General features: G+C 43.9%; 1 protein-coding gene and 1 pseudogene across 2 annotated transcripts in view; one reads left to right on the forward strand and one right to left on the reverse strand.

Annotated features, from left to right (window-relative positions):
* Nucleotides 1–11,524: 11,524 nt before the first annotated feature.
* LOC132212713 (carnosine N-methyltransferase-like) lies at nucleotides 11,525–13,928 on the reverse strand (annotated as a pseudogene).
* Nucleotides 13,929–15,362: 1,434 nt separating this feature from the next.
* MFSD14B (major facilitator superfamily domain containing 14B) overlaps nucleotides 15,363–23,227 on the forward strand; it is a 101,325-nt gene continuing 93,460 nt past the window's right edge. The window contains exon 1 of one of the 2 annotated variants that reach the window (XM_059656295.1): nucleotides 15,363–15,602. In XM_059656295.1, the coding sequence (XP_059512278.1) occupies nucleotides 15,558–15,602 (45 nt within the window). In that variant the 5' untranslated portion in view covers nucleotides 15,363–15,557. The remainder of the gene's footprint in view (nucleotides 15,603–23,227) is intronic. The other variant, XM_059656294.1, reaches the window with a different exon arrangement.

Below are 23,227 nucleotides of genomic sequence, written 5' to 3' on the forward strand. Positions count from 1 at the left end.
GTCCTTATTTGCAGACGACATGATATTATACATACAAAACCCTAGAGATTCCATCAAAAAGCTACTAGACTTAATACATGAATTTGGCAATGTAGCAGGATACAAAATTAACCCCAAGAAATCTGAGGCATTTCTATACACCAATAGTGAACTTTCAGAAAGAGAGATTATAAAAACAATCCCGTTTACCATTGCACCAAAAAAATTAAGCTACCTAGGAATAAACTTAACTAAAGAGGTAAAAGACCTCTACTCAGAAAACTACAGGACGTTGAAAAAAAGACATAGAGGAAGACATAAACAGATGGAAGAACATACCGTGTTCAGAAAGAGAGATTATAAAAACAATCCCGTTTACCATTGCACCGAAAAAACTAAGCTACCTAGGAATAAACTTAACTAAAGAGGTAAAAGACCTCTACTCAGAAAACTACAGGACGTTGAAAAAAGACATAGAGGAAGACATAAACAGATGGAAGAACATACCGTGTTCATGGATTGGTAGAATCAACATCATTAAAATGTCCATACTACCCAAAGCAATCTATAAATTCAACGCACTTCCCATTAAAGTACCAACAGCATACTTCAGAGATCTAGAACGAACTTTCCAAAAATTCATCTGGAATAAAAAAAGACCCCGAATAGCTGCAGCAATCCTGAAAAAGAACAAAGTAGGTGGGATCTCAATACCAGATATCAAGTTGTATTACAAAGCCACTGTTCTCAAAACTGCCTGGTACTGGCACAAGAATAGGCATATAGATCAATGGAACAGAATAGAGAGCCCAGAAATCGGCCCGAACCGATATGCTCAATTAATATTTGACAAAGGAGGCAAGAACATACAATGGAGCCAAGATAGTCTCTTCAATAAATGGTGTTGGGAAAATTGGACAGATATATGCAAGAAAATGAAACTAGACCACCAACTTACACCATACACAAAAATAAACTCAAAATGGATAAAGGACTTAAATGTACGACAGGATACCATAAAAATTCTAGAAGAATCCAAAGGCAAGAAAATCTCAGACATATGCCGAAGCAATTTCTTCACTGATACAGCTCCTAGGGCACTTGAAACTAAAGAAAAAATGAACAAATGGGACTACATCAAAATAAAAAGCTTCTGCACAGCAAAAGAAACCATCAACAAAACAACGAGAAAACCCACTGTGTGGGAAAACATATTTGCCAATGACATATCTGATAAGGGCCTAATCTCCAAAATTTATAGGGAACTCATACAACTTAACAAAAGGAAGATAAACAATCCAATCAAAAAATGGGCAAAGGACCTAAATAGACACCTTTCAAAAGAGGACATTCAGAAAGCCAAGAGACATATGAAAACATGCTCAAAGTCACTAATCATCCGAGAGATGCAAATCAAAACAGCAATGAGGTACCATCTCACACCTGTCAGACTGGCTATCATCAACAAATCAACAAACGACAAGTGCTGGAGAGGATGTGGAGAAAAAGGAACACTTGTGCACTGCTGGTGGGAATGCAGACTGGTGCAGCCACTATGGAAGACAGTATGGAGTTTCCTTAAAAAACTGAAAATGGAACTCCCATTTGACCCTGTGATCCCACTTCTAGGAATATATCCCAAGAAACCAGAAACACCAATCAGAAAGGATATATCCACCCCTATGTTCATAGCAGCACAATTCACCATAGCTAAGATCTGGAAACAGCCCAAGTGCCCATCAGTAGATGAGTGGATTAGAAAACTGTGGTACATCTACACGATGGAATACTATGCTGCTGTAAAAAGGAAGGAACTCTTACCATTTGCAACGTCATGGATGGAACTGGAGAGCATTATGCTAAGTGAAATAAGCCAGTCAATAAAGGAAAAATACCACATGATCTCACTCATTCATGGACAATAGAGACCATTATAAACTTTTGAACAATAATAGATACAGAGGCAGAGCTGCCTCAAACAGATTGTCAAACTGCAGCGGGAAGGCCGGGGAGGGTTGGGGGGCAGGAGGTAGGGGGGTAAGAGATCAACTAAAGGACTTGTATGCATGCATATAAGCATAACCAATGGACATAAGACACTGGGGGATAGGGGAGGCTAGGGGACTGTCTAGGGCGGGGGGATAAAATGGATACATATGTAATACCCTTTGTAATACTTTAAGCAATAAAAAAAAATGTTAAGCTGATGAAGAACATGAAAGAAAGAAATTGGCTATCAGGTATTAAATAGAACATATATACACATACTTAAATTTTGGTACTTTAAAAAGCAAATTGAGAGAAGGTGAAATGGAAACACAAATCAGTTGATTTTAATATCTGTTCGCAGGTCTAGTAAAAAGTGAGATTGAAAAAGATGTTGAACTCAAGTAATAAAATGAGGTTTGAGTTTACTGTAATTGTGCATTTATTGCTGTATCAGCTTTACCCAAAGACCAGTGTAAAGACCTGAAATAAATGTGTATGGTTTCAAAAAAAAAAAAAATTCTCAGGCTCATGGGAGTAGAGGGAACATACCTCAATGTAATAAAGGCCATACAATAAAGGCCAATCCCAAAGCCAACATCAGACGCATTGGGCCAAACACACATATTTTAAGTGCTAGTTTTAACTGTCATATAAAGTATAGGATATTTTATGGCAGGAATGTTTGCTGGGAGTTTGGACAGGAGGAAATGATGGGGATTTAGACTAAAGTGGCAGTGTTGGGGGTGATAAGAATTGATCGGATTCAGGATTTATGTCAAAGATAATGCCGGCCAAAATTATTGATGGATTGGATGTGCTGCTTGAACAACAGAAAGCAACAACATCACAATGTATTTGCCTGAGAGACTGGGTGAAAAGTAGATTGTTTTTCTAACGAGGGAAGCAAGTGTCGAGCCGACTGGGAATGGGGGTTGGGAATAATGGCAGGAGGCCCATTTTGGAAGCACTGAAGCTTTTGGGGCTGTGATCTCAATTGAACCCAATGGTTGAGAAACAGTTAGTCAGGAATAGAAGAAGTGAGGGACTGGAGCTTTCCTTTGCTGGATGTTAATTCGTCCAGATCCAGAATGTTACCCGAGGTCTAGTTGACTCCAGCATTCAAACTCTTTCCACAAGGTTCTTCTCTGTCCTCAACAGCCCATCGAGGGATCATAACAATTTGCCTGTTGCCTCATTGTCTTCTCTAGAATGGAAGAGCAGTAAATGCCAGGAAGGCTAAGACAGTCCTACAACAGGGCACAAAGGCATGGACTGTGGCCAACTCTCCCTGGCATTACAGGAATGTTCCCAGAATGAATCCTAGAGACAGCACACTCTCCCTCGCCATGGCTCTCTCACTCTGCTTTTATTACATTTAAAAGGCACACACACTCCTTAATTTATCTAAGTAACTAATTATTTCCTCTGCACTGATAGAACTGATAGATAGCATTAATTCATTCTGCCTGAAAATTTAAAGAAATCCTGGTCCATAATGAATTTATTCTAACATTCTTAATGTGCTCTGATATAGGACCTCTTGTCAAATTTATTTGATAATCTACTCTGTCCAAGCAAACCCTAAAGATCAAACTTAAAAAATCTATAATTACATAAACTCTGCTGCTTCTAGTCTCAGGCCTTAATTCCTTGTCACATATTAGAATTTTCAAATAAATTGAGAACTATCATTTCTCATTAGTTCTTATAAGACATTTATTTATCTTTTCAAGAAGTATTTGCTGAGTGCCTACTATTCGATACACTGTGGGAGAAATAGTGATTAAGACACTGATCTCTTTGAGCTCTAGGATCTTATAATTTAGGAAGGACTCAGTGTTTAAGTTCACACACACACACACACACACACACACACACACACACCCCTATCTTAGGCTATTTGAACACGTATGCTCTCTTCTGTAATTGCACATGCTGGACACCTATCCCGACCTGATCTGGAATTCTATTCTCCTTACCTGATGTCTTCTTCTTATAACTTCAGCTTCTGGACTGCACAGTTTGCTTCATAGACCTTCCTTCAGCAGTTACAATTTTATGCTATATTTGTTGATTTCCTCTTTTTTTTAGTTGTTTACTTGACTGTGAGAAATTTGAGAGGGAAGATTTTTAATTTAACCCCATATACCCTGGGCTTATTAACACATGGTAATCATCTCAAGAATACTTATTGAATGAATAAATGAATTCAATACTGGATTGTGATAATATATTGGGATGTACTACATGGTAGGATGATTTAATTTTAGTCAATATATCTTCACTTAAAGAAACTAGGAGCGTGTGTTTGCAACAAAGTGGAAATAGTCATGCAGTCAGCAAAATTATTTAAGTATTATTTATTTAATGCCGATTTTACTCCAAACTTATCATTAAGATTTGAGTTGGTTCAACATATGAGATTGAGTTCTACTTCAGAAAATCGCATGTTGAAAAAGAGGGAGAATAAGGAATAAGGTGCTCTGTGGTTCTAAAAATCTCCCCAGATGTGAATCAATTTAGGTAGTTCTCTGTATGTTTCTTAACATTTATCTCCATTGTTGAAAGTATTATAGAGGAGAAACCAAGATGGCGGCATAGGTAAACACCGGAGTTTGCTGCCTCGAACAACCACTTCAAAAATACAACTAAAAGACGGAACGGACATCATCCAGAACCACAGGAAGGCTAGCTGAGTGGAAGTTCTACAACTAGGAGGAAAGAGTAAAACATACCGAGACTCAGAGGGCGCGCAGTGCTGAAGTAAAACACTAAGGTGCCAAGTGCATGCGGAGCGGGCTGGCGGCTGAGAGCGTGGTTGTTGTTTTCAATCGGGAGGGAGTCTCAGACTCTGAGCTCCAGCTCCGGATGAGTCTCTAGGGACTCAGACTCATACGGGAGAATCGGGACTGTCTGGCATCGCTCAGAACCCTAGGGCAGCTTTCTCTCGGAGGGGCTTGCAGCAATTACTGGGACACTGAGAAGCAGAGCCTCTGAGGGCAAGACTGAGAGCAGCCATAATTGCTACCCCCACCCTGTTGATCCCGTGGGACCCACCCCGCCCAAGCCCTGCAGGGAGACTTTTGCTGGACAGCCTCAGGCAAAGGCTAGATTAGCACCTCCCTAGAGATCCAGCAGCCAGTGTACCCAGAGGTCAGAGTGGGACCATCCAGTTTGCAGCTCTGTGGAACCATAAAAGACACACTCAGGGGGAAGACTCAGTGAGCACCAAAGCCCCATTGAAGCAAGTCTAGCCACAGAGGGGTGTCTCCAGCACAGAAGTTCTCCCACTGCAGACACAGCTGATTCTCACAGCCAATTGGCCTGGAGGTCAATTCCTCACAGTGATAAGTACAACAATCAAGGCTTAATTACAACAAGACTGTGCACAAAGCCCACAAGGGGGTGCACCAAGAGTGTCCTCCTCAGGTAATTGGGACACTTAGCACAGAAAGGAACTCTATCGACACAGCGAAGCATAAAAAATGCCGAGACAAAGAAACAGGACACAAATGACAGAATTGGAGGAAAGCAAACTGCTGGATATAGAGTTCAAAACCACACTTTTTTTAAAAATTTATTTTTATTTATTTTTTTTTATTGCTTAAAGTATTACAAAGGGTATTACATATGTGTCCATTTTATCCCCCCTCTCTAGACAGTCCCCTAGCCTGCCCTATTCCCCAGTGTCTCATGTCCATTGGCAAAACCACACTTTTAAGGTCTTTAAAGAACTGTCTAGAAGCCGCCAATAAACTTAATAAGGCCCTTGAAAAGACTGGTGAGACCGCCGATAAATGTAGTGAGATCCTCAAGAAATCTAATGAGACCCTCGATGTTGTGATAAAGGACCAACTAGAAATTAAGCATACACTGACTGAAATAAAGAACATTATACAGACTCCCAACAACAGACCAGAGGATCGCAAGAATCAAGTCAAAGATTTGAAATACGAAGAAGCAAAAAACACCCAACTGGAAAAGCAAAATGAAAAAAGAATCCAAAAATACGAAGATAGTGTAAGGAGCCTCTGGGACAGCTTCAAGCGTACCAACATCCGAATTATAGGGGTGCCAGAAGAAGAGAGAGGGCAAGATATTGAAAACCTATTTGAAGAAATAATGACAGAAAACTTCCCCCACCTGGTGAAAGAAATAGACTTACAAGTCCAGGAAGGGCAGAGAACCCCAAACAAAAGGAATCCAAAGAGGACCACACCAAGACACATCATAATTAAAATGCCAAGAGCAAAAGACAAAGAGAGACTCTTAAAAGCAGCAAGAGAAAGAAACCCAGTTACCTACAAGGGAATACCCATACGACTGTCAGCTGATTTCTCAACAGAAACTTTGCAGGCCAGGAGGGAGTGGCAAGAAATATTCAAAGTGATGAATACCAAGAACCTACAACCAAGATTACTTTATCCAGCAAAGCTATCATTCAGAACGGAAGGTCAGATAAAGAGCTTCACAGATAAGGAAAAGCTAAAGGAGTTCATCACCACCAAACCAGTATTATATGAAATGCTGAAAGGTATCCTTTAAGAAGAGGAAGAAGAAGAAAAAGGTAAAGATACAAATTATGAACAACAAATACACATCTATTAACAAGTGAATCTAAAAATCAAGGGAATAAATAATCTGATGAACAGTATGAACTGGCGATTGTAATAGAATCAGGGACATAGAAAGGGAATGGACTATTCTTGGGGGGGGGGAGGGGTGTGGGGTGAGGGAAGAGATTGGACAATAATCGTGCACCTATGGATGAGGACAGTGGGTGGGGAGTGAGGGCGGAGGGTGGGCTGGGAACTGGGTGGAGGGGAGTTATGGGGGGGGGGGAAAGAGGAACAAATGTAATAATCTGAACAATAAAGATTTAATTAAAAATAAATAAATAATACAAATCCAAAAAAAAAAAGAAAGTATTATAGATTTATTCCCCATTGACACCCTCCACCCTGCACTCCACTGCCACTCAGGTCTTCACCACACTACTTCCTGTGTCCATGGGTTATGCATATATGTTCTTTGTTTAATCTGCTCCCCCCTTACTATTCTCTGTATGTTTTAATTCTGTTACACAGGCCTATAGTATTTTAATATAAACAGGGTAGCATAAGGTATGGGCAAAATCAAAAGAAGTGAGTTTTCTAAGGAGATATAGAGAATTGTTTTCAATTAGTATTCAGAATGAATTAAGATAATCAGTCAGGCCCTGACCGGTTTGGCTCAGTGGATAGAGTGTCGGCCTGCAGACTGAAGGGTTCCAGGTTCGATTCCGGTCGAGGGCATGTACCTTGGTTGCGAGCACATCCCCTGTGGGCCTCCCTCTGGCAATGGCTGACGTCATTACAGCGTGTCCACAGCGTTCTGTATGTGTGGGCCGATGCCACATCCATTGTCAGCAACAGCAGGACGTCATGTGCAAGCAAAATCGGGCTGAGAGCCACAACACTGAACGGCGACTGCCGCTCCCTTACAATCCAGCAGGAGCAGGGCTGATCGAATATTTATTATCATGTTCATTTATCTGTTGAAAATGCTGACAGTTGAGGGAGGGTCGTACTGTTAACCTTGAATGAAAAGCCCCAACCAGGTGGACCTGCAGTGCTCTATTCCTCATCAGCTGTGTGCTCCCCACTAACAGTGCATTCCGGAAGCAGATGCTGAGGCCTTGTGGGGGAGCGGAGACTGGCCTGTCGTTGCCGCTCCCAGAGCACACACCGAGCGCAGGCCTGTTAACCTGGCCTGGGAAACACATTTGGGGCGGGTCTGGCCCAGGGCTTGCTTATACAACCCGTCATAACTGGTAAATGGCCAACTGCTATTCCATCGGGCAGATCTGTATTCCTCCTCTCACACCTATGTTCTAGGCTGGAGGGGACATCACCCATCAGGAGGTACAGCGCAGGAGGCCAAGGAGACCACCTGAACAAGCCACTATTCTTACACTGGGCACAGCAATGCCCTATATCCTCCCTGTGGGAACCACGGCAATGAGAGCACAGAGGCCTTGCTATTCGTACACCGGGACGTTCAAGGCCGTTCTGGCAGGAGCCTAAACAGGATGTCCAAGGACTCTGAGCCTGGGAATCATAATCAGGCTAAGATACCGAGTGGGTGCCAGGACACGTGGTGCCCTGTGCCCTGCCTCTGACACTACCCCCTGGGCTGATTGCCTGTTGGTGCCTAGTAAGCATTTGTCCTGTTCCCCTCAGTTCAGTGCAGGCTGACAGCTTTGAGAGACTGGCTCTCCGGTCCAGTGTTTCAGACAGTGGGTGTGTTCGAAGATGCCCCTCCCTGCTGGGCTGCCTTGGAAAACAAATCCAGTCAACCCAACAGATTTGGAAACTTTTCTTGGACTGGTGTTCTGCTTTATATACTCTGGTACGAATATATATAAATTTGTTATTCCTTGGCTGTATATTGTTGCTGGAAAATACAAATACAATGTTTAAAAGGAAATGTCAGAGCAGTTCTTCAAGGTGCTACATGTACTGCTCTCTCCTGTAGCTGGCAATTTGAATAAAACACTCATAAGAGTCAACCTTGTCTCTGCTTAGTGGAGACAGGCAGTAAAGGACCCCTTACGTTCAGAATCAGGGGCAACAGGGCAGACCATAAATCCGCTGTTATTGTTATTAAATTTTGACTATTAACTATCCTGCACCCACTTATGTAAAAGACATTACTGTAAACATCTCACTGACAGACTGTGTTCATTTATAGTTTGAAATCATTTCAAATGAGATTTTATTCTTATTTCCCCTGTTTCTTTTTTTTCGTTTTTTTTTAAATTGTTTTATTGCTTAACGTATTACAGAGTATTACATATGTCTCCTTTTTTCCCTGCCCTTGACAATCCCCTGGCCTCCTCTACCCCCCAGTGTCTTATGTCCATTGGTTATGCTTATATGCATGCATACAAGTCTTTCGGTTGATCTCTTACCCAGTTTCCTAACAGTACCTTTTTTTTTAATATATTTTTTATTGATTAAGATATTACATATGTGTCCTTGTCCCCACGTTACCCTCTACCCCCCCGCCCCCCCGCTCATGCCCTCCCCCCCCCCCCCGTTGTCCGTGTCCATTGGTTAGGCCTATATGCTTGCATGTAAGTCCTTTGGTTGATCTTTCCCCCTTACCCCTACCCTCCCCTACCTTCCCTCCAAGGCCCGACAGTCCAATCAATGCCTCTCCGTCTCTGGATCAGTCCTTGTTCATCAGTTTATGTTGTTCATTATATTCCACAAATGAGTGAGATCCTGTGGTATTTATCCGCTCTCCAGTTCCATGCATGCTGTGGCAAATGGTAAGAGTTCCTTTTTCTTCTTCCTCTTCTTAAAGAATACCTTTCAGCATTTCATATAATACTGGTTTGGTGGTGATGAACTCCTTTTGCTTTTTCTTATCCGTGAAGCTCTTTATCTGACCTTCTATTCTGAATGATAGTTTTGCTGGATAAAGTAATCTTGGTTGCAGGTTCTTGCTATTCATCTCTTTGAATATTTCTTGCCACTCTCTTCTGGCCTGCATGGTTTCTGTTGAGAAATCAGCTGACAGTCGTATGGGTACTCCCTTGTAGGTAACTGACTGTCTTTCTCTTGCTGCTTGTAAGATTCTCTCTTTGTCTTTTGCTCTTGGCATTTTAATTATGATGTGTCTTGGTGTGGTCCTCTTTGGATTCCTTTTGTTTGGGGTTCTCTGCGCTTCCTGGACTTGTAAGTCCATTTCTTTCACCAGGTAGGGGAAGTTTTCTGTCATTATTTCTTCAAAAAGGTTTTCAATATCTTGCCCTCTCTCTCCTTCTGGTACCCCTATAATTCTGATGTTGGTACGCTTGAAGTTGTCCCAGAGGCTCCTTACACTATCTTCATATTTTTGGAATCTCTTTTCTTTTTTCTTTTTCAGTTGGGTATTTTTTGTTTCTTTGTATTTCAAATCTTTGACTTGATTCTTGGGATCCTCTTGTCTGCTGTTGGATCTCTGTAAATTATTCTTTATTTCAGTCAGTGTATGCTTAATTTCTAGTTGGTCCTTTTTCATGCCCTCCATGGTCTCACTATACTTATTGAGGGATTCATTAAATTTATCGGCGGTTTCCATAAAATTCTTGAAAAACCTTATAAACATGGCCTTGAACTCTATATCCAGTCGTTTGCTTTCCTCCATTTCTGCCATTTGTGACCTGTTTCTTTGTCTCCACATTTTGGCTGCTTCCCTGTGTTGGTAGAGTGGCCCTGCGCGCCAGGTGTCCTGTAGGGCCCAGTGGCTCAGCCTCCCCAGTTACCTGAGGTGGACACTCTTGGTGCACTCTTGGTGCCTTGGTTGTTGTAGGATCACTGGGAGGAATTGACCTCCAGGCCAATTGGCTGTGAGAATCAGCTGTGTCTGAAGTGGGAGAACTTCTGTGCTGAAGACACCCTTCTGGGGCAAGACTTGCTTCAGTGGGGCTTTGGTGCTCACTGAGTCTGCTCCCTGACTGTGTCCCTTATGGATCTGAGGAGTTGCAATCTGGATGGTCCCCCTCTGACCACTGGGTACAGTGGCTCCTGGATCTAAGGAGGTGCTAATTCAGCCTCTGCCTGAGGCCAGACAGCAGGAGCCACGAAGAGGCTCAGCTGTGAAGCAATGCAAGCCGCTGCGGGGCCTTGGGCCTTCTCTTGGAAGTTCCGGGTCTGCCTGGCTCAGCTGCAGTTAGGTAATTATCAGTTTGCAAAGGGCCGGTACATTCACATGCAAAAGCCTCTGCCACAGCCTGGGTGGGGCGGGGTCTCAGGGAATCAAAGGGCGGAGCAAGCAGCTATGGCTGATTCTCCGCCCAGCCCTAAGGAGTCGCGAGTCTCAGTGACCCGATAATTGCTGCAAGCACCTCTGAGGGAAAGCCGCCCTCAAGTTCGCCCGCTGTCCGACCATCCAGCTTCTCCCCATATGAGTCCTGGGTCCCCAGAGACTTCCTGGAACCGGAGTTCAGAGCAGTCGGGAGCTTGTGATTCAAAAAGACAGCCACTTCCTCAGGTGCCACCCCCTTTCCGTGCGCACGAGCTGCCGTACCTCTGCACTTCACCTCCGCAGCTCCTCTGGCTCTCAGTGTGCTTCTCTTTCCTTCTAGTTGTAGAATTTACACTCAGCCACCCTTCCTGTTGTTCTGGATGATGTCCGCTCTGTCCTTTGCCGTATTTTTCAATTGTTGTGGGAGGTGGCAATTTCCCGGTGTTTATCTATGCCGCCATCTTAGTTTTCCCTAACAGTACCTTTAATAAAGGATTGTTTTACTCAGATTGTTAAGATCTTCATACATTTCAGAGTGATCCATGATGAGTATGCTTTCAGAAGGTGTTCAGTTTAGTGAGGCCAAAAGACTTACTAATTTCTTGGTTATTTGAATGCATTTTTACTGGCCCGTGATACTCTTACGTTCAGTAATTCATAAAAATGAAAGGTTTGATGCTTCCCTAAGTTCAACTGAGCTAGAAAAATAAAAGATTTGAATAAAAGACACACATTTTATGTATAGGTTGCTTAGTCCGAGTGAATAAGTCTTAATTCCAGATGTTGAATGAGAGGATCCTTAGACTCTTCTAAAGATAACATGTGCAATACCTACAAAACAAAAGGGAGGTTATTTCTTCAATACTATTAGTCATTAGCATGGCAGCTTGGGACGGACAGCTTCATGAAAACACTCGAGATAAAGTTTTTTTCTACTGAAAGACAATTCTGGGTTTCAAGGAAAAAGTAAACTCGAAGATACTGCCTCCGTTTTTACGTGTGTAGTACAAATACTCATGGCATAGTATATTTCTGAAAAAGTGATAGACATATTAAGAAAATAGACACTATTTCTAAACTTTGTTAGGAATAAGAAGGCACCACTGATTTGAGGTTGTGTCCTGTCATTTGATAGTTGATTTTGAGTTGTTTATTTCAGGATTTGCTCTTATTTAACTTTTTTCCTGGTGATATCTCTTGAGACCATTATTGTAGTTTATGGACCACAAACAGACACATTCATAGCAGTATTTCATCATGGAGAGGTCATTCACAGTGTATGTTGACAAGACAGATTCTTTTCCACCTCTAGCTGGAATCCATACTGCAGAACAATGTATTTTAGATCCACATAGCTCAATTCCATGGAAAGTTCATTCGCCAAATTTTTGAAGTGGTAGAGCAGAGGACCTAGATTTATCCAAATTCCACCTGGCTTGAGTATTTTCCATATTGTGTCAATATAATCAATTACATTGTGAGCTGTGTCTATGAAGAAACAGGTAGCAATACAGTCCCAGGTATTGCATTCTGAGTATATCTCCTGAAAATCTGCTGCTGTCATAGAAAAATTAGAACCAGGAGGAAGACAGCAGGGGTCAACATCAGGGAAAAAGATGGGTCAAATCTCATCAGCTGACCTCCGGTTATTGCTAAACTGATGGACCCAGGGATAAAGCTTATATATTTTTTATTTTTTATTTTTTTTATTGCTTAAAGAATTACAAAGAGTAGTACATATGTCTCCTTCCCACCCCCCGCCCCTTGACAATCCCCCGGAGTCCCCTACCCCCCAGTGTCTTATGTCCATTGGTTATGCTTATATGCATGCACACAAGTCCTTCGGTTGATCTCTTACCTGACCCCCCACTCCCCCTGCCAGCCCCCTAACCCTCCCCAGCCTTCCGGCTGTAGTTTGACAGTCTGTTCAAGGCTGCTCTGCCTCTGTATCTATTTTTGCTCATCAGTTTATAATGGTCTTTATTATCCATAAATGAGTTTGATCATGTGGTATTTTTCTTTCATTGACTGGCTTATTTCATTTAGCATAATGCTCTCCAGTTCCATCCATGACGTTGCAAATGGTAAGAATTCCTTCCTTTTTACAGCAGCATAGTATTCCATCGTGTAGAGGTACCACAGTTTTCTAATCCATTCATCTACTGATGGGCACTTGGGCTGTTTCCAGATCTTAGCTATGGTGAATTGTGCTGCTATGAACATAGGGATGCATATATCCTTTCTGATTGGTGTTTCTGGTTTCCTGGGATATATTCCTAGAAGTGGGATCACTGGGTCAAATGGGAGTTCCATTTTTAACTTTTTGAGGAAACTCCATACTGTCTTCCACAGTGGCTGCACCAGTCTGCATTCCCACCAGCAGTGCACAAGTGTTCCTTTTTCTCCACATCCTCTCCAGCACTTGTCGTTTGTTGATTTGTTGATGATAGCCATTCTGACAGGTGTGAGATGGTACCTCATTGTTGTTTTGATTTGCATCTCTCAGATGATTAGTGACTTTGAGCATATTTTCATGTGTCTCTTGTCTTTCTGAATGTCCTCTTTTGAAAAGTGTCTATTTAGGTCCTTTGCCCATTTTTTGATAGGATAAAGCTTATATTTATTAATTTCAGAACATCTGTTGACTACAAAGTTGAAAGAAAAGAGCATTAAAAACCTCCATTCGTTCCCTTGACAAGCATAACCTAGCATAGCTATTTCCCAGGCCAGTCTTCCTAGTTCAGCATCAGGTACCAGAATATTTACTTTAGAAGGATCCCATCTCTTTTGGAAAAATTTAAAAAATTTCTTTAATGATTGGCTGGTAGCAGGCATCCCTTTCTGCTTTTCCACTTTCACACCAGTCTCTCACAAACTGTTTCAATATGGATTTTAACTTATCCATATCAAACGTAGATGCTGACATAATCTTCCCATTCTCATTTTATCCATGTTCTTTGTTTGCAAACATATGTATGCAATCATTCACAATGGTCAGTAGTTTTCCTTGATTATGATCAATGTATTTCCGGATCTTGTCCAAGTGGAGAAGAAACTGAGGCAGGAGTTTCTGTTGATTAGCTGGAAGTGATCGAAATTGTCTTTCTGCTCGGTTCACTCGCTCATGCATACTGGTGCCATAGTAGCGGAAGGCACTGATGATCTTCCAGGCGTGCTCGCGCTGGAGCCTCCGTCGTCCGCGTCCTCCCCCTCCCCCTCCCCCCCTCTCCTCCTCCTCCGTGTTGTGCGTGGCGTGGCTGCCGCCCCGCAGAATCCACTTCCCCGGGGCCCAAGACCGACCCCCACGCCGCTGCATAGCTGCTGCAGCCCTCAGCCTGGCTCTCTTGCGTCTGGCTGCGAAGGCAGCCGTGGCTGTCATGTAGCCCACGTAAGCCTCCTCTTTGATTGGAATGTATAAAATAAGGTGCAAAACTGCCGTTCTCCGGAGCATTGTGGCCAGTTTGCCGCAAATAAAGTCATAAAAATTCTCTACAGTTTGAATGGTTGTCACGGCGACGCCGTCTGAGAGGACCAGGTCAGTGCCCCGCTGCCCTGTCAGGCACTGACGGCCTCAGACCGCCCAGGACCAGCGTCACGGGCTTCCTACGCCACTGCCAACCTTCACACCTGTGGAGAGCATCCGAGTTCATCTGAGCCAAACTGTGATAACTGCCGGGACGCAGCAGCATTTTAACGCATTGGGATAACACCGGAGAATGCATTTTTCACCTATTTTTATACATCACCATCAAAGGAGGAGACACGGGTGGGTTTCAGGAGGTCCATACCGCGGTTCTCAACCTGTGGGTCGCGACCGTCGGAAAACACATATATAATTTCATATTGTTTTTGTGATTAATCACTATGCTTTAATTATGTTCAATTTGTAACAATGAAAATACATCCTGCCTATCAGATACTTACATTACGATTCATAACAGTAGCAACATTACAGTGATGAAGTAGCCAGGAAAATGATTTTATGGTTGGGGGTCGCCACAACATGAGGAGCTGTATTAGGAAGGGGCATTCGGAACGTTGAGAACCACCGAAGGTTGGGAGAAAGCAACGCAGGGAAGCTGTGGGACTGGGTGGAAAGTAAAGTGACAGACACAGGCTGCTTTAGGCAGGTGGGTGCAGGGCAGCTGGCAGCTGACAATTAACACCGTAAGGAGGGCACGTGCGCCCGGCGCCCAGGCACGTGGCTGCGCCCTGAGGGCCTGGACGCGAGGGGCGTGACCCTGACCCTGACGATGCACAGGGTGTTGTCTTAGATGCAAAAAGACAGTAAGCTCAGTCAAGGCTGAAACTTGGCCTTGGTCAGCCAGGACATGGCTACCCACTATGAACTGCTCTTAGTAGAGGTTTTCAGACCACCTTTCGTGGTCACTTCAGAGCTCTGAGGTCCCCGAGTCGGCAGCTTAGCGCTCGGCCAAGGGGCCGCCACGTCCCCGAACCCCGGTTCACAGAGGCGGGGTGCGGCCCGGCACCAGCTCCGGCGGCCGGGCTGCCAGGGGCTCTGGCCGGCTGTCTCCTGAGCGGTCCCCCGTCCCCGCCCCCGTCCGCGCCCGCCCGCTCCACCCGCCTCCGGAAGAAGCCCGGCCCCGGTGATGACGCACTTCCGCGCGCCGGGGGACGGGGGCGGGGCGGGGCGCGGGCGTCAGACCTCCCCCGCCGCCTCCGCCTGGGCCGCCGGCCCGCAGGCACCGGCGCGGAGCCCATGAGGGCGCGGGCGGGCGGCGCAGTCCTGCCGGGGCGCCGGGAGCGGGAGCCGGCGCGGCCTGAGCGGGGAGCCGGAGCCGGAGGCGGGAGCCATGGCCGAGGAGCGCGCGGGCGCGCGGGCCGCCGGCGGATGCGGGGTGAGCGGGCGCGGGGGGATCGGGGGGCCGCCTGCGGAGGGTCGGGCTCTTGCTGAGTTTCCCGTTCAGGGGTGTCGGCCCAGGTTCGCGGCGCGGTCCGGGCAGCCCGTGGGGGCGGGGGGCTGCGGGCCCGGCCCGGCCCGGCGGGAGGTTCGTGCGCCTCTGCAGCCGCCGGGCCGCCGGGCCTGGGCCGGGAGACGCGCGACGCCGGTGTCTCAGCCCTTTCCTTCCCGCCCCTCCGCCCGCTCCCGTCCACTTAGGAAAGAGAGACCTTACGACGAACAGGAACTCACACCAAGGAAACGTTTTTCCAAAGAAAAGTGGAAATTTCGGGACAATTAAAGATACTAGTAGGCTTCACATTTTTAACTCGCATGTCTACGTTTGCTTTTAAGGAATGGCAAGTGCTTGCATACGGGGGTGCGCGCCCCGTTCGTGGGACTGGGAGGAGGCGCAGGGGGAGCGTCCTTCGTGGACGGCGGCGGAGCGGGTTTCCGGCCCCGGTTCTGCCGGGACCGCGGGCAGCGGCGGCCCGTCGGCCCGGCCGGCGCCTAATCCGTGAATGGCCGGCGAGTGCCCACGGGGAATTAGCTTTGAAAAGGCGGGAGAGCGAGAGGGGGTCCTCGTTCAAACAGGATTTCTGGATTGTCGGACATTTACCGTGACAGGGGAGGGACCTATTGAGTTGTTTTTTCTTCCTTTTTCTGGTTATGTTAAAAGTAGGCTGGTTCGCCCTGACCGGTTTGGCTCAGCGGATAGAGCGTCGGCCTGCGGACTGAAAGGTCCCGGGTTCGATTCTGGTCAAGGGCATGTACCTGGGTTGCGGGCACATCCCCAGTGGGAGATGTGCAGGAGGCGGCTGATCGATGTTTCTCTCTCATCGATGTTTCTAGCTCTCTGTCCCTCTCCCTTCCTCTCTGTAAAAAATCAATAAAATATTTTTTTAAAAAGGCTGGCTACCTTTCTGCCCCTACAAAACCAAGCTGCCAGCTCCTCCTGCTTTTTTGAGTTGATGGACAGTAATTACGAGCTGGTGGCCAGCTAGTAATCTAGGGCCTCACTTTCATTGTCTCGCACCTGCACGTTCAGCGCGTTGCCGAGTCAGCTCCCAGGTGAAGAGGAGGCGGTATCTTCCTCTCCTGCCTGCGGCTCCGGCCTCGGCGCTTTTGACCTGGATTTTGACTCGCGATCCTCACCGCCAGCCTGCCTTCCACAGTGTGCATCGGTGTGGTCTCGCCTGCAAACACCGTTACGGCTCTGCGCGGTGCTGCTCGGTTCCCCTGGGATAGGAAGATAATCTGCAGGTGGAGCACTTAGCATGGGATTCGATGAGCATGCTTGGAATCCCAGGTCCCACCGTAACTATGACTTGGGGCAAGTTACACACCACCTCTCCGAATTAATGGTAATATTTACCTCAGAGGGTTGTGAGGGTACCACCACCTGGCACCTAGTGAGTCTTCAGTACGTATTAGCTGTTATTTTTCTTATTTCTCAATATGTTTGGCATAAATGATTGGTCAGAATGTATAAGGGTTCCCTGATTAATAAGAGTATTCAGTTCTCTCGTTTACTAATCGATACAGGAACTAGAACCTACTCTAAAAATTAGAATTGTTCATTATGTGCTTAGAGCAGGAACTTTTAAGGAATGTTTACTTAAAGAAACCTAGACAATTTATTCCCATATTCCTTCTCTGAATCCTGAAGGTTACTTGGCCACAAGTAGATGTTCCCGTCCAGGCTTTCCTTTTCTCTGAAGGTGCATAAAGTCACTATGTATTAATAAATTGCAACAAATACAGGAAATGAGTTTCCTTGGTGCTTGGTGAGTTAGTGAGAAAGCTGGCCTGGGCAGGTGGCACTGGTGCTTTTTGGAATGTGTGGTGGCTGAGAAAGCAGTGAATGCCTTTAGTCAGATATGTTCATGTCATATGCCAGTGCCTCCAAATTATGCATCTTCCCTGCTTGCAGTTTCTGTGTACTAGGTGTACCAGTTAGAAATGCGGATGTTTTTCAATAGATGGAGTTACACATATGTTTATATAAATGCGATTTGATATGCATGCTATTTTGTTGTATTGACAGCAAGCTTCAAAACTTCATATGTCAAATTTGCTGAAGGTATTAACATTATAGATATTTTTACGCTTAAAAATGTCAAATTTTTCATGCCAAAAAGCATTTGTGGGAAGTTTTAATTCATTGTAACATTTTGAAGAAAAGTGCTGCTGAATACTTTGGGAAGCTTATGGTGAACAGCCTCCATCTCAAGATACTTGTGAGCGCTGGTTTAAACCCTTTAAAAGTGATGATTTCGATGTGAAAGACAAAGAACGTCCAGGTCAAACGAAAAAGTTTGAAGACCAACAATGACAAGCATTATTGGATGAAGATGCGTGTCAAACTCAAAAACAACTTGCAGAAAGATTAAACGTTGCTCAGCAAACAATTTCCGGTCATTTACAAGCAATGGGAAAGATTTTAAAGCAGGGGTCCTCAAACTTTTTAAACGGGGCCAGTTCACTGTCCCTCAGACCGTTGGAGGGCCGGACTATAGTTTTAAAAAAAACTGTGAACAAATTCCTAAGCACACAGCGGCGGCAAAAACACCCGGCGGGCCAGGTAAATGTTTTCGGCGGGCCGTAGTTTGAGAACCCCTGTTTTAAAGGAAGGAAAATAGGTGCCAACATCAACTGAACGAAAGACAAATGGAAAACCAAAAAGTCATCAGTAAAATGTAGCTTCAATGGCATAAAAGAAAGTCTTTTTTGCATAGAATTGTGACTGGCGATGAAAAGTGGATTAATTTTGAGAATCCCAAATGCACAAAATCATGGGTTGATCCAGTTCAACCATCAACATCGACTGCAAGGCCAAATTGCTTCGGAAAGACAATGCTCTGCGTTTGGTGGGATCAGGAAGGTGTGGTGTATTGTGAGCTTCTAAAACCAGGTGAAACCGTTAATACTGATCACTACTGACAACAAATAATCAATTTGAACCACGCTTTGATCATGAAATGACCAGAATGTTTCAGAAGACACGGCAAAGTAATTTTGCTTCATGATAATGCACCATCACACACTTCAAAACCAGTTAAAGACAGATTGAAAGATCTTGCCTGGGAAGAATTAACCCACCCGCCGTATTCACCAGACCTTGCTCCTTCAGATGACCATTTGTTCTGATCGATGGCACACCCACTTTCTGAGCAGCACTTCAAAATGTACAAAGAAGTGGAAAATTGGGTCTCTGAATGGTTTGCCTCAAAACAAGGAAAGTTCTATTGGGACGGTATCCACAAATTACCTAAAGATGGGGGAAATGTGTAGCTAGCGATGGACATTACTTTGAATAAAGCACTTTTGATGCTTCTCTTGAAATTATCGTGTTTTCTTTGATTACAAAATTCGCATTATTAACCGGTACACCTAGTACTATCACTTCAGGTGCTATTTTCTGCAGGTCCCAGGACTCGGTTTTATTTTAATGTGTTGGAATTTCCCTATAGCTTGACTTCATGGTTTCAGGTTCTTAGAAGCTACTACTCTAGGGAAAGACTGCCCATGCTACTACTCTAAGGAATTGGCTGCTGCCTTTTTTCTACCTTGTTTGGCAAAGAGGTATATTTACCTAAAAAAGATATTGGCAAAGAGATGTATTAACCTGAATAATAGAGGGGAACCAAGTAATCATTGCCTTCTATGAAAGGGAGGTGTGCATTAATTTTTTTATATGGTGCAGCATGATAATGGAACTTCTTTTTGCATATAGATAACTGGTTGCTGTATCATTTGTTGAAAAGGCGTTTTTATTCACTGAATTGCCTTTGTAGCTTAGTCAAAATGTTAGTCTATTCTGGATTCTCTTTCATTGATCTATCTATTTGTTTATCTTTACATTAATACTATTCAGTCTCTGTTATTGGAAGTTCATAATAAGAACAAATAAGAGTTAGTTCTATGACCTTGTTCTTCTCTTTTAAAATTGTTTTGGCTATTTGGGGTCTTTGCATTTTATAAGTATTGAATCAGCTTATGAATTTCTACCAAAAAAGAAAAAGTATTTTCTTTCTTATCCTATATAATAAAAGAGCTAATATGCAAATGGTGGTCATGCCATCATGCCTGGACCTGAGGTCACACACCCCTGTCCCCACGCTGGGGCCGGGGACCTGAGGCTGTGCCCCCTGCCCAGGCAGGACTTGATGGAGGACCTGAGGCTGTGCCCCCCCCCCCACACTTGGCAGGCCTTGGGAGGGGACCTGAGGCTGCACCCCCTGCCCAGCAGGGCTTGATGGGGGTGGGGCCAGCCGGGTCTGGGTCTCATGCGATTTCGAGGCACGGGCGGGGATTTGACTCAGGGTCCCGCGGTGCACCCCAGACTCTGACAAGAGGGAGATTTTCATATACATTTTACTAATTTTCTTTCATCTATGATGCTTCTATTATAGAGAAAAGGCAAATAGCAATATTAAAATATTTCCTCTAATTCCCTTTTAATGTGCACGATTTAGTGCATCGGGGTGTGTGTGTGTGTGTGTGTGTATTTATTATTGATTTCAGAGAGAAAGGGAGAGGGAGAGAGAGAGAGAAACATAAATGATGAGAGAGAATCATCGCACACCCCCTACTGGGGATCGACCCCGCAACCCGGGCATGTGCCCTTGGCTGGAATCGAACCTGGGACCCTTCAGTCCATAGGCCGACGCTCTATCCACTGAGCCAAACCGGCTAGGGCCCTGCTGGTATTTTCATTGGGATGGTGTTGATTCTGAAGATTAAAAACAATATTGAACGTTCTGATCCATGAATGCATTATCTCTCCATTTATTTTAGATCTTCTTTAATTTCTCTCAGCTGTGTTTTGTAGGTTTCAGTGTATAATTCTTCCACAACAGTTGTCAGATTATTCCCTATTTCATATTTTGGTGCTATCGTACATGTAATGTAAATGTAATACCAATGTAAGTTCTTAAAAAAATTAAATTCACAATTGTTTGTTGCCAATATATGGAAATAGAGTTGATTTAAGAAATATTTTAATAGCCATATTTAACAAAATTTACCATTTTAACCATTTTATGTAGTTCATTAGTGTTAATTATGTTCACATTGTTTTACAATCTCCAGAACTTTTTTATCTTGTAAAACTGAAACTTTATATCCATTAAATAGCCACTCCCATTTACTCCATCACAAATCCCCTGACAACCACCATTCTGCTTTCAGCTTCTTAGTTTGACTTCTCTAGATACCTCATATAAGTGAAGCCATTTACTGTTTGTCTTTTTGTGACCAGTTTATTTTACTTAGATGTGATGTCCTCAAGGTTGTTGTTGATACATGTTGTCATCAACACTGTGTAAATCGGGTTATTTGGTGTGTTTTTTTTGTTGGGTTGTAGAAGTTTCTAATATATTCGAGATATTAGCTCATCAGATATATGCTTTACAAATATTTCCTCCACAGCTCCACAGGTTGCCTTTTCATTCTGTTGATTGTGTCCTTTGATCTATAGAAGTTTTAAATTTTGGTAAAGTCCAGTTAAAGCTTGTAATTTTGATGAAGCCCATATCTGTTTTTTCTTCTGTGGCTTATAGTTTGGAGTCATATCTAAGCATCCATTACTAAATCCAAGATTTACATCTGTGTTTCCTGTGAGGAGTTTTATGGGTTTAGCTGAGGTCATTCATTCATTCTGAATTACTTTTTATACATGGTGTGAGGTAGGTCCAGCTTTATTCTTTATAAGTGGAAATTCAGTTGTCTCAGCCCTCTTTGTTGAAGCAGTTGTTCTTTCCCCACTGAATGGATTTGGTGCTGTTGCCCGAAATCATCTGGACATGCATACATGGGTTATATGTGGACTCTACTTTTTATTCTGTTGGTGTGTATGACAGCCTCTCTGTCTTTTGCTTCCATGTTGACATGTCACTGATGTTTACTGGGATCCTGTGTGAAACAAGTGGGAGTAATTTTTAACCTTATCTTTTTCTAACTGACAACAGATGACCTGATTGACAAAAGCCATATGCCCTAGTTTATCTGAACTTTTCAGGTCATGGTGAGAAAGCAGATGAGGGGGTTAATAGAGATTGTCCTTTTGCCCAGTTACACACTAGCCAGGCCACATTCCTTAGTGTGGGGAAAGGGATGGGTCCGTGAGTACAGGTCTATACTGCTTTGCCTAAGGAGCGCTCCTATTTACCTCTTGCTCAGGTTGCTGCAGTCCAGGCTGCCTGCCATATATCTGTGCTAATTCCATTTGGCGAGAAGTTTGGGCTAAGAGAAAGACAGTGTAAGTAATACAGTGGTAACACACACTCCGGAGGTATATGACTCTGGATGGAATACCAGCGTAGGCAGTTACTAACCATTGGAGTTGGGCAAGTTACAAGTAAATTCTCCATCTGAGTTGTGTCATCTATAAAATTAGGGGTTAATAGTTACTATCTCAAAAGTGTAATGTGTGTGATGAGTGTGTGGCATAGTGTCTGTGGCCCCTGTCACAGGACCCTGTTTTGCCTGGGTATAGCTCAGGCTTCTTCGTGATAGACTGTCCTTATCCTTCAGAGTGTTCATTTCCTCTTAAATTTTGCAGCCATGAAATGGGAGCAGGAATAGTTTCTATTGTTGCTAGTATTGTCCCCAGCATCTAGCTGACATATAGTAGATAGAGCTCAGCAAGTAACTCATCAGTTGGAGTTGAGTACTTTTATTCTTTTCCTTTTTTAAAAATGGACCCCAGTTTTTGGGAACTCATTTTATTTTTACTTATGTTGTTAATCCTCACCCGAGGATATTTTTTCCATTGGTTTTTAGAAAGGGTGATAGGAAGAGAGAGAGAAAGAGAAACATCGATGTGAGAGAATCATATCGATTGGTTGCCTCCTGCACACCTGTCAAGGGCCAGGGATTGAACCTGCAACCCAGGTATGTGCCCTTGACGACCCTTTCAGTGTGTGGGCTGATGCTCTAACCATTGAGAAACACCAACCATGATGCGTATTTTTATTCTTTTGTAAAGTATATTTTTATTGATTTCAGAGAAAGAGAGAAATGGAGAGGAGGATAGAAACATCAATGATGAAAAAGAATCATTGATCGGCTGCCTCCTGCATGCCTCCTACTGGGGACTGAGCCTGCAACCAGGGCATGTGCCCTGACGGAATCAAACCATGACCTCCTGGTTCATGGGTCAGTGCTCAACCACTGAGCCACGCCAGCTGGGCTTTCAGGAATTCTTGTTGCCCTTTCTGACCACAACTGTCTGTAATACCTAACTAGTACATTTTTAAAATGAAATATCAAAAAATGGTTTGTGTGAATATGATTCTTCAATCTCACAAATATTTTATGAAGTTATGTTTGAACTGAGGGATGAGACTGGAGAATTACCAAAGGAACCTCATCGTGTTACAAAAGCAGTCTTAAGAGTTTAAACCTCATCATGAGGGCAAAAGGAGGGTGGTTGTATCACTTAATAATTACTACATAAGAAACTACTCCCAAATTAGTAGCTTTTCACAATACTTTGGGGGGTTAGCAGTTTGGGCCGCATTCGGCCAGGGGTTCTTCATTAGCTTTGATGGCAGATACTGTAGTCATCTGGAGGCTTGG

This window comes from Myotis daubentonii, chromosome 11 (assembly GCF_963259705.1).
Source record: "Myotis daubentonii chromosome 11, mMyoDau2.1, whole genome shotgun sequence".
Lineage (NCBI taxonomy): Eukaryota > Metazoa > Chordata > Mammalia > Chiroptera > Vespertilionidae > Myotis > Myotis daubentonii.